This window comes from Tiliqua scincoides, chromosome 2 (genome assembly GCF_035046505.1).
Source record: "Tiliqua scincoides isolate rTilSci1 chromosome 2, rTilSci1.hap2, whole genome shotgun sequence".
Taxonomy (NCBI): domain Eukaryota; kingdom Metazoa; phylum Chordata; class Lepidosauria; order Squamata; family Scincidae; genus Tiliqua; species Tiliqua scincoides.
In genome coordinates this window covers 225266404-225278650 of record NC_089822.1, presented here as the reverse complement: position 1 = coordinate 225278650, position 12247 = coordinate 225266404, and the positions used below count along the sequence as shown (strand labels likewise).

Genomic DNA, 12247 nt, shown 5'->3' with positions numbered 1-12247 from the left:
ACCTGTCTGTATTATTCTGCCTCAGCTGAGCTCTGTTCTAAATACAGTTTTTCTAACATCAGTCACATTTTGTCTGCGATTGGGTTACATGCCACTAATGCATTCAAAATCACTCCATGGTTTCTGGATGCCATCTTCCTACTAATGTACAAACAGTATATTTATGGGCAAAGACTTTGGTTGGTTGGTTGGCTGGCAACCTTCAGTCTCGAAAGACTATGGTATAAGCCTACAGCATCTGGTATTCCCAGGTGGTGTCCCATCCAAGTACTACCCAGGCCTGACGCTGCTTAGCTTCCGAGATCAGATGAGATCAGGCATGTGCAGGGTAACAGTTGCTGTAGGGCAAAGGCTGGGATTTTACTATAGATGCTATAAGTAACTACCAAATGGCCATGAGAGAACCTTTGCCAGACCCTTCATTTTCTAAAGGTTACCAACCCTGCCACGGTAGTTGTTGTAGTCACCCCTGTCGCCTTTGTTCTTGTTTGCATCCCTCATGTCTTGAGGTACTCCACCTTATCTCCAGCAGAGACAAAGGATTTCATGCAGCTCAGTGACAATGATCTCTTTGCAGCACTTTAGGACTTCAGCAGGGATGCTGTCTTTTCCAGGTGCCTTGCCAAAGGCAAGGGAGTCCAGGGCCATGTGAAGTTCTTCTACAGTTGGTTCACTGAGGCAAAGAGGCAAAGGAGGAAGGCCCATAGCCAAGGAGACAGACCAGGGACAGACTGCACTTGCTCCCAGTGTGGAAGGGATTGTCACTCCCGAATCGGCCTTTTCAGCCACACTAGACGCTGTTCCAGAACCACCATTCAGAGCGTGATAAAATAGTCTTTCGAGGCTGAAGGTTGCCAACAGAATCAACCCTGTCAGGCTGCAGGCAGAAAATGATATGAAACATTTTGCCCTGCAACCAAAACAGAGTTTTGCCTAAGCCAATGGTTTTCAATGGTTTTAAACATAAAATTTAAAGTATTTGTCCAAAGTCTTTTTGGATTGCAACTTTAAGCAAGCTGCCCTTTCCAGTCCTCTGCCCTTACCAGACCCTAATCTGGTGAGAAAATGCTTCCTTCTGTGATAAAATAAACAGCTGATCTTCTTTTCTTTAAAATTCCAGGAGTAATGAAAGGATTTGCTACTGAGAAGCTATTTTGCCAGACACAAATGTTGTGGGGCAGATTGTAATTCAAACTCTGTGGTGGTTGACAGGCGCACCATCTCTTGCTCACTTAATAAAAAGTTTCCCTGAGGAGTTGAAATGTTCTCATGTGGAACAGGCCTTGCTATAATAACCGCTTTATAGCTGTTTCCATTAAATAGGGCAAAAAAGAGCTTCAGTGACCCGAGTAATTTTATCACAGATGATGGAGAGAGAATCTTGTTTCTAAATTTGTTCAAGTTGGAATCTCACTGTTTCCAATTCTCATAAGCTCGAAGTAGAGCATGGCCTGTCCATAATAGACCTCAGCTCCATATAGCCCCAATCAGGCTCCTCACTAACATACCATTTGCAAGAAAGGCAGATGATCTGAAAGTTCATTAGCCACTGAATTTTGAAAATGGCCATCTCTCAGGTTGACGAAGCTGCCCTCCTAAAACGTCACCAGCAAGGATGGCTGATGGAAATTGCCAAGAGTCTGGATCACTGCATTCTTCGGCTGAGGTATGGCTCCAGAAAAAAAAAGTTCCTTAATTTTTCACTAATTTCAAGCCCCACTGAAAGGCTTTAGGGGTGTTTCTCTGCCACATGGGAGAAGGTGGCTGAAGAAGTGAATCCTCGCTATGTTGAGAAGGTGCAACATGACTTCTATTCATGCAGATGGAAGATCAGCTTCTCTAAACTGCAGGGGTCAAACTTTTCACTATTGCCAAGGGTAGAATTGCTAACCGATCTTTCCCTACAAATATCTGAAAAAACAAATAGAAAAAACAGATGTCAAGGCCCAAATCCTTCCATGAGCAGCACTGGCCCAGTATTGCAGAGCAACATAAGGATAGTGTATAACATATAACAGAGATAGTGTAGGGAAGGGTGTCTGCAACAACCTTTTCTCTTTAGCGATAAGAAGTTGCCTGCATTGGAACAATATATGAATGCATTTTTAGTACTCTTGCCTCAAGACTATGAAACAGATCAGATGGAAACAACCAATTTTTAAAGATCGATCACATGTCAAGAGTTGTCCATCTGTCTGTTTCCCTGGAAGATTCTGAAATCTACTCATCTGACTAGCACCAGCGAATTGCCAGTCAAAGAAGTCTGTGACATTTTGCCATTTCTTTCATACATCAGTTTATTAATGAATGCTGGTCCTGAAATTCTGGCGTTTGAATTATAGGGTCTCCTTAAGGCTCCTTAACACTGAGCTGCTTGACTCAAGGCTGGCAAGCCCTTGGTATCAGTGTAGTTAATGGTAGCAAGAGGGATTATGACTTCTGTGCATGAATGCTTCTCTATGATATTGGAGAAAGTTAACCAATGACAGGACAGGCAGAAAGGTCAGAGCATCAGGAGAACTTTTCAAGAGTGAAAAGGTCAGAGGACAAGGACAGCATGATGTTGGAAGCGGTCTGGTATTGTTAGGAATGGGCTATAAGTGTGTTGCAGAGCCAGGATGGTGTAGTGGTTCAGGAGATAATTAGACCTGGAAGATTCAAATCCCTGTTCAGCCATTAAGCTTCTTGGGTAACCTTGGACTATCTTTCACTATCTTTCAGCCTCACCTATCTCACAGAGTTGAGGACAAAGGGAAGGGAGGAGCTATGTATACCACCCTGAGCTTCTTGAAGGAAGGGTGGTATAAAAACGTGAAAAAAAACCTGACAGACCCTTGGGCAAAAATATTTTGTATCATTTTTGTATCACAAAAATTAGTCCTTTGTTTTACTTTTACACAGAGAAGCAAGGAAGAATAAAATGGCTCTTAGTTTGGGGTATCATGGGAATGTAGTCGATCTTTGGTAAGTAGCTGATGAATTATCTGTGACCTCTTCTTTCCATCTATCTGCACTCTTGACCATACTGCATTAATGATAACTCTGTAATAGAAGGCCTCAGACTATTCTAGATCAATGTTTTAACATCTTCTCCAGCTTCCAGCTTCTTTGCTTGTACATAAAACAGTTTATGTACAACTGTGTCAAAAGCTACAATGAACCATTGATTCACTTCATTTCTCTTAATTATTCAAAAAGGATGCTGTCATTTATTTTGTAGGATCCAATCAAAGTTAAGCACTTTAAAGTTCTGTTGATTTCAATGGCAGCATCCAGTTGAAATAAATGGAATTTATAAATACTTGCTTGTATCATTATAACTGGTACTTAGCAAAAGAGTGTTAGTTAATGTTAGTTAGTGTTAGGGCGCAATCTTAAAGGTGCCTTATGCCAGCCCAAGTTGCTTGGGCCAGCATAGGAGGGTTGCAAACGTGCCGAAAAGCACGTTTGTGCCTCCAGGGGCAGGAGCCGCGTCGGCGTATTTAGATGCACCGACACACGGAGGCTGGCAGAAGCCTCCGTGGTGGCTCCCGCGCCGCTGCTTGTGTTGGCGCGCCTGCGCTGACACAAGTGGCAAAGGTAGGTGGGGGGGCGGGGAGGGCAGGCGATAGACGGCTCCGGGACCGGGCGCGCGGGGAGCCAGGGGCGGGACTGGGACCTGGCGGTTATGCCAGATCCCAACCCCAGTCCCCGGGGAGAATGGAGCAGCTTTGAGCCACTCCGCTCTCCTCAGACTTGCGCCACTGCCAGAGGTGGTGGAGACCCATTGGGAGGAGACCCATTGGGGCACGCAGCCCTTACCCAGTGGCTGAGCCACTGCACCCAACGAACCTGCATTGGATGCAGCACAAGCCTCCTGGCTTGCCTGTACCAGTGCAGGTTTGGATTGCGCCCTTAGTTAAAGAGTGTTAGTTAACCCTCATTTCCTACTAAATAGTTCCAATATCAGAACCAGACTATGAGGTCTTGTGTTTGTCAATCTCCTCTTTGTCTATGTTTAGGGAGAGGCTTGTTGATGAATTTGATACCACTGGAGAACTGTTAGCTGATTTGGGATCAGACCAAACATCTTGTCACAATCCATTCAATGGAGGCTACTATCCAGTACAGCTGAATTTTAAGGAGGCGAATGAGCTCATGTCTAGCAATCCTGTGAAATTCCGGGAACTAGTGCAAGAGAGGTAATTAAGTGATCTGCACAGATTTTATTGCATAAACGTCTCACAAACATCATTGCAAGATATTTAAAGATTGGATGAAACTCTGACTTGGTTTACTTCAGTGAGGTTCATTTTCCCTTTCTGGACGCTGGTTTATTTTCAGGGTTTATTTTGTTTTGCAGGGAAGGGATAGCTGGTTTTTGCATTAGATTCAGAGAATCTGCCCCATTATGGTGACATTCAACCCAAAGAAACAGCTCAGCATTAGCAATCTGTAACAAAACCCAGAGCCCAATCCTATGCATGTCTACTCAGAAACTAGTCCCATTATAGCCATTAGGGCTTACTGCCAAGTAAGAGTGGATATGATTGCACCCCCATATACACAAGTGTGACAAATGGAAGGTAGCTAACCTGATGCCAATTCGAGTTGTAGGCAAGGCTCTGCAAAGAGGAACAAAAGAAAAGTCACAGAACTGATCTCCAGGAATGGAAAACTGTCCTTGCCAAAAATCAGATCAGGCTACTGAAATGTCATTAATCTCGACAGAAGAAATTTTTTTTTTTTTCTGAGAACACTGCAGAAGTAAGTGATCCAACAGTATGAATTTTGAGCCTTATCTGATTACGGTACAATACTTGTTTGTTCAATATATAATAACCAGAACTAGGAATTAAAGCGTTCGGCTATACAGGTTTACAGTAGTACTGTAAGTCTCTTCTCATCTCACGTAATTGCAATTTTGTGGCTTTTTGTTTTCAGCCTAAGGAGACAAGTGGCTGCCATCAATAGGCTCTCCAATCAAGGAATGTTTTTCTGGGACTATGGAAATGCTTTCCTTCTAGAAGCTCAGAGAGCTGGTGAGTAGATACAGTATTTTGGTGGTTTGCATTCAAATTAAGCAAGTCGTACATTTGGCTTAGTACAACAGGTAACAATCCTGAAGGTAAGTGACATTTCATGTTAAAAAAAACAAACTTCTGCATGGAAGGCAGGCACTTTTCTGTATATAAATGGATGTTATACTCAGTGATGGTTGAGCAGAACTGTATGTAGGCTTCAGACTGATTTCTATACAGAAGCATCTAGCAAGTATGTGTGAAATATGGCTCCATTCTCAGCCAGTGCAAGACTATTCACTACTATTTACCCATCCCATGGCTCCTGCAATGGGCTACGGTTTTCACAGAAGCTCCCAATCTCCTCCTATGTATAAAAGGGAGAAAACCTAGTCTTGATCTCTTTGTGCATGAGTCATATCACGGTCCATTGAAGGATGCAATCTATCTTGAAGTCCATAGACTTTTTTTCTTATTTGATAACTTTCATTTAACTTATTTTGAAGGTGCTGATGTTGAAAAAAGAGGAGCTGGGAAAGTACAATTCCGATACCCTTCCTATGTTCAGCACATTATGGGGTATGTAGAAGAGAAGAGTCCATTTTTTTTCCATTTAGAAAGGAGAAATTAATTTGTCTCCCTTTTGGAAGGAAATGAGAAGGAGGGAGCCACTGAATCAGTTGCCAAGTCTCAAATCACGTTTTTCCCCCAGTCACTCCTGTATTACACAGGAGTGTGCTCAAAATAAAGTTGTGATTGAGTTATCCCTGTTATATCTCACAAATCCCTACAAGGTGGGGTAGACTAAGAGATAGTGACTGACCCAAGGTCATCCAGTGAGCTTCATGCCAGAGTGGTGATTAGAACCCAGGTCTCAGTCCAAAGTTCTAACCACTGTAATTGCACGGGTTCATGCTTAAATCCTAGGATACACATCTTTGCTTAAATGTTTGTCTTCTGTCACAGCATGCTTGAGGCAGGTGTGGTTGTGTGATTATACACACATGATGACTTATGTCTTGTGTGTAAAGCTTTGTTTAAATTCTGAAATAATGATCCAAGGAGCTTTGTGTTTGGATTAGTTTGTTTGAAATGTTTGAAATTCTTCCATCTTCAGTTAATGAAAGAAAAGCATTGCTAACTGCCAGGATAAATATGGCAGGAATTTCAACTATCATCTAATCGTTCAACATATTCCCTTCTCAGTGACATTTTTTCTTTGGGATTTGGCCCATTTCGTTGGGTTTGTACTTCAAGCAGCTCTGAAGACTTGGCAGTCACAGATTCTATTGCCACATCAGTGCTTGAGGAAACCATACTTCAGGGAGGTAGGACACCACTCCACCTTTTCACATGGCAGGTGAATGGTGGGGTATGGATGAGACTGAAAGATGTACTCTGTATGGCATCTTGTAGTTGAGGCCCTAACACCATATCCTTATCTTCTCTGAATTGCTCCACATGGGGTGAATTTTGTAGGCAGATCCCTTCTTCTGTATCGGAAGTTCTCTATGTCTTATGTGATTTTTATCCTGTATGACAAACACACTTCTTTCTGTTACACCAGTTGGGGCTTTGTATGTGTGAGGTAATTGAAATCACCACTTGCTGTCCCCACTGCTTGAGACAAAATCAAGAAACCATCAGTAAATACTTAAGTGGAAGGCCAGTGTGGTGTAGCAGACATAGTGTTGGACATGGAGTGGGGAAATCTTGCTTAGTCATGAAGTTCAAACTATCTCAAAATGTTCTTATGAAGATATAATCAGGGGGGACGGACCACGAGCTCCTTAGAAGATAGGTGAGATATAAATGTGATTGAACTGAATCAGTCTGTCATTCAGTCTAATCATATTCCTAAAAGCACTGAATACCAATGCTAAATGATAGCAACTGGCAGGTTCTCTTTTCTGACTAAGGGATGGCTTGTTGCTCTGTGGAAGACCACTGATGCTTTGCATACAAAATATCCCAAGTTCAACCCCAAACATCTCCAGATAGAACTGGGAAAGCCACTGCCAGTCAGAGTAGACAATGTGGGCCCATATGAGCCATCGAGCTGACTTGGTATGTGATATAACTCAGTTTCGACTAATATTTTGAGAGGACAGGTGTGTATACATACACACCTGTGAGGAGGCCCAAATCTTTAGTTGGTTAATAAAAAGAGTACATCTCCCTAGTAATGCACATTAAAGGGGTCTGCAGCTGACTAGTTTTTATTTGTGGAATTGGTCAGCATTCAAATGCAGGGACATGCAGTGTGAGGGTGGCAGGTGAGGCAGAATTGCTCCCCAGGAGTCTTCTGAAAAACACCACTGCCGCCCCCACAGCAAATGTGCAAGCAATTACAATGCAAGCATTCCAGCCATTGTTCAGAGTGCATGGGTTGTGAGTTCTTGCACACTCACACAGTGATGGCAGACTCCCGTGGGGTGGTTCTGCCTCGCCTGCCACCCCCCAAACTGCACGTCCCTGTCAGAATGACCCTATCTGTCCTGAGGAGAACCACAGAGATCCTTAAAAGCAAACACTCTGCAACAACCCAGAATGCTGTTATTCTCACATTGTAGACATTCCCTGAAGGTACAGCATCTTAGAAAAGCTTCTTGAATTTCCCACTGATCAGTGGGAAAGAGGCTCCATATATATATATTAATACATGATAAAGCTGGGAGGCTATGTGTTTCCCAAGAAAATGGCCATTGGAATTATATGTATGTATACATAAAATGACATTTTGAAATCCAGCTGACTGAATCAGAGCTGGGGAAAGCTCTTTTATGGGCTTTGCCGTTGTGCTTGGCAGAGCAATGCACAGAGGAATTCAGGGAAAAAATGAAAGTTGAATTTTAATGGAAAAGACACCTATTAAAATGACCCTTTGGGAGAATCATCTTTGAACTTGGTATTATTGAATGTTCTGCTTGCCGTTCAGACATGCCAACTAGAAGTTTTCCTTAAGTCATAGTCATAAATCTGTACAGCCTACCTATTTAAAAAAAATCCCATGCCAAGGCTTTTGGGCATGTGTCCTACCGTTCCGTATCACAAGTGGCCAATCGACAGTGCCATTAAGTAACCTTAATGCGCAAGGTTAGTGCCTTGAGAAAGTAAGTTGAATGGACTTCTCTGCAGAGTTTGGCACATGGTGTGATTCCTTTGCTCAGGCACCCACCTTCTAATCCAGGCCATGTTTACTCACTCCTTTTGAAAGCTGCTAGAAGTTGATGGGATGATGGTGCAGTGAATGTGGACTTGGGGTGAAGCAAACATACCATAGCTTCAAATTCTATATGGTTCCAGGTAATCCATATTCTCAACATACCAATTTGGCAATTCTGAGATCTCTGACTTTCACAGAACAGCTCAGAACACAAGCTCATCACAGGACCAGTTTCTGGAAACACTATGCCAACAAGCATGGATCAAAGTGGATATTGGATGATGGATAAGTGGCTACAATTGCTCTTTGGTTGGGCTATTTAGGCAGAGACGTATCAAAGGTGGAGCCTGAGGGGCACCTGTCCTGGGCACCACACCAAATGGGGCACAATTTATTTGCCTCCTCCATGACTTCTGGGTTCTCCAGAGAAGGAGGAGGCGCTGGTAGCAGCCACTTCACAATCTGGCTGCTGCCCCTTCTCCTCTGGAGGCTCCCACTTGAAGGGAGTGCCACCCTTCAAGGGAGAGCCCCCACAGTAGCAGGGGGTGGCAGCCAGATCATGAAGCAGTTGCCACCAACCTTTCCTCCTTCTCTGGGTGAACCAGGAAGTGACATCACAGTGTCATGCAATGTTGTGACATCACTGCCCTGGGGGTCTCCAGGGCTCTGCCTCTGTATTTAGGAACTCTGTTTTGTGGTATATGTGCAGTATATAACTACTACAACAGCCAAGCAAAATTCCTGTACTTTAAATTTGGGGCATTCCCTACTTGCACACATTCCTGTCCTATCAAGTCCCTGAACTGCTGGAAATAGTGTTCTGGCAGCACAAGGCCCTTTATGGTGGTGCAAAGCTGGACTGCTGTTGTGTGCTACCAGGCCACTTGCAAACAGCAAGAGGCACAGTGCACATGGCAGCAGCTCTGGGAGGTTTCACAAGTGGCAGTAAGCCTATAGCAGAACAAGGAAGGGGAGGTTTGGGGGCATTTTGAGGTGGAATGGTGGAAGGGCAGGGGCAGGGAGTGGGTTCAAGGGGAAGGATTTTGGCAGTGAATGTGCTTGCTAGATCCTCCCATTTTTTAGCCTGCCCTGCCCTTTTCTCTCCTCCACCCAGGGACATGCATTTGGGTGGGGAGGCAGGTGAGGCAGAGCCTCCCCACCGGAGTCCTTCAAAAAATGCCACCACACTGTGAGGTACCCAAGCACCCACAACCCACATGCAGGGTTCTGAATGAGCCAATCTAGGCAGAACTTTTACGTCATCTCAGATGTTCTGCTCTTCATTGAGGTTGGTTCTCATGTCTAACTGTGAATCATCAACCACGGAGAATCAGATGATAGACCTACATGTGAACCAGCTTTTAGGCTTTGGGGACACCACTCCATGTCACACAGCAGCAAGAAGAGCTATACAACAAGCCCAGGAACCAGCCTCATGTGTGCAAAAGACTCTGAATGCCAATATTAGCTGTCAGTTTTTCCAGATAGTCGTTCCATCCTTCCCACAACCACTGTTGAGGTCTCCTTGTTGTGACTTCCTTGTTCCACTTCTCTATTGCCTAAAGAAGTGAAGTGTTGCTTAGGAGAGCAGGTAGTGTGCGATGGTAGCAGCATCAACCTCATTGCTTGGAGAGTTAAAACAGGGGTTTCTTGGTGTCTGCAGCAACTGTGAAAATCCATAACTACCACAACCAGTGGAGCGTTCTGTACTTCAGAATGCACCGCATGCACACACACATCCACTGTGTTTTTATCACTTGTAACATTTTTAAAGCCAAAATGACAGCACAATCCTATAGATGTTTACTCCGAAGTATGTCCCATTATAGTGAGTGGAACTTACCTCCAGGTAAGGATGGCTTACCTAGGCTTACCTAGGCTTATATCTAGGATGGCTTCTTCAGTGACTTGAAAAGCAGTCAGTGTGTCTAAGGCTCCCTTTAAAGTGAAACTTAGTAGATTTGTGAGACCTGAAATATGTGCTGAGAGAAACGGTGGCGTCTCTCAATCTGGGCTGCAGTGGGAGTGAAATGATATTATTAATGAGTTTTAAGAATGTGCTCCCTGTTCTGCTTGTGTTTGGAGAGGCTCCGGCGACATAAAAATAAAATAGCCAAATAAAAAATAACTCTATGCCGAGGGAGTCGACTTCCTTGCTGAGAGAGATAATGTGGGTGAGAGCTCCGTGTACTGTTGCTATCTTCTGAAACTTAAATAAAGACCAGCAAATTGAAAGAGGCGACAACGTAAACTGATAGGAGGACTTTTGCCTGGGTGAAGTGGCAACAATTTTTAAATGTGAAAGACACATGGGAGTCAGTGAGTCCAGCACTGGCGCCAGGTTGCTCTGAGACTTGGGGCAATGATATCTGACAGAAAGGCCTCCCAGCTAGTGTAGCCTGCCTGCAAATTCCCTTTTTCTCTCCCCCCCAGCTTCCCCCCAGCTTTTCTCCCCCCCAGCTTCTTTCTTTCCTTCCCTCACAACCCTTTGGTTCTCTCTCTCTCTCTCAGCCCCCTTCTCAATCTTTTTCCTTCTCTCCCTCCTCTTCTATCCTTCAATGCAGCTTCTCTTTCTTTGAGCTCCCCTACACCTCCTTCCTGGGAGATAGGAAGGTGGACATCTCTTCTATCCTCCTCCAGGCCATCAGCTCCCTCTATGATTGCATGAGGATTTCCTTTCCTTTCTCCCCAACAGCTGACTGGAGTGCCTTCCTGGTGGCAACTCCTGTGACAATGCAAAGGTCACTGCCTGGAAGCATCATACACATTGGCTGATGGGAAAGGGGGGAGAGGAAGTACCCATGTGAGTCTCACACTGGTCATTCTTCTCCCCCACTTTCTTGGCTAATCTGATTGCTCCTACTATCAATCAAAATATAAAACCAATACTAACAACAGATTACACACAGTAGCATACATCAACAGAAGAAATAGGGGGAAACAGCCATCCACAACGTTACCAAGACTAAAAACTGTCTTCAGAGATAAGGTGAAAGGAGAACACTGAATGGGCAGAATAGATTTCTCAGGTCAGAGAGTTTCATAACCTACAAGAGAACACTCTTGCTCTTGTGCCTTCCCATTTCATATTTGATGTTGGTGGAACATGCAAGAGAGTCTCTTCCAATAACAATAGGGAGTGGGTAGATTCATATGGACATAATAGTGGACATTTCATTAGCATTTAAAGAAAGAAGGGTAAGTAAGTAGAAAATGGGAGCTTAATTTTGGTTTGTCAGGAACTGATTCATTTATTTGCCCTCTGGAATGATTTAAACAGTTTTCAAGAAGACATTTTTTTTCTCTGTTACATTTCCTCTGTTGCATTTTGTGAAAGCCTGTTCAATGTCTCTTTGATTCAAGACACTGAATCCTTAAATATAAAGATCATATAAGGTAGTACAATATTACTCTCCTAAGGAAGCAGATGTTTTGGCCTTTCCTCATTGTTATTTAAAAGATGAATATATCAATCCTTGCTACATAACCATAAGCATCATGAAAAAGATCATTCTGAGTCAGGACACTTAAAATATACTCTTTTTCCTGAGCATTGGTCCACATATGTTGCAGAAATATTTTAAATAAATTTCTTTTTAGCTGTATATTCTACTTGGTCATAAACGTACTGTGCCTCTAGGCCTTGCATATTGATGTATATGCCTCATGACAAGATAAGCAATCATTTATTCCCTCCCCAGTTTATCTGTATGTAACACAAGGAGGGTCATGTTGGAGATTTTCTTTTCTACCCCCCTTTCATGGATATCTCGGAACTGTTTTCATTGAGTGTGAGGTTGTGATGGCTAATTTTCTGATTTTTTCCCCCTGTTCATAGTGAATGAATCTGTGAAGCAGCAGTATCGTGATAACATCCGCTGGATTCAGGAAGCCAAGAAGCACAATTTGGTATGTGTGCTAGCTATGTATACATAGCTGAAAGAATAACTGCAATGCATTGATCTTGTAGACATTGAGCACAATGGGGTCTAGTCTGTAAACACAAGCATGAAAAGAGAAAATCAACATTCTCTCCACCTCAGAGAGGTTGGTGTGTAGTCTTATGAATAGCTTGTGATCT

At 43.5% G+C, this 12247-nt stretch overlaps 1 protein-coding gene and 1 pseudogene across 1 annotated transcript in view; one reads left to right on the top strand and one right to left on the bottom strand.

Moving 5' to 3' along the window:
• The window catches only part of UROC1 (urocanate hydratase 1), a 56283-nt gene that overhangs the window by 25045 nt on the left and 18991 nt on the right, over positions 1-12247 (top strand). The window contains exons 9-15 of the mRNA XM_066616790.1: positions 1578-1666; positions 2902-2964; positions 4002-4181; positions 4924-5021; positions 5507-5579; positions 6207-6328; positions 12005-12075. Of these exons, the coding sequence (XP_066472887.1) occupies positions 1578-1666; positions 2902-2964; positions 4002-4181; positions 4924-5021; positions 5507-5579; positions 6207-6328; positions 12005-12075 (696 nt within the window). The remainder of the gene's footprint in view (positions 1-1577; positions 1667-2901; positions 2965-4001; positions 4182-4923; positions 5022-5506; positions 5580-6206; positions 6329-12004; positions 12076-12247) is intronic.
• Positions 227-346, bottom strand: LOC136643371 (5S ribosomal RNA; annotated as a pseudogene).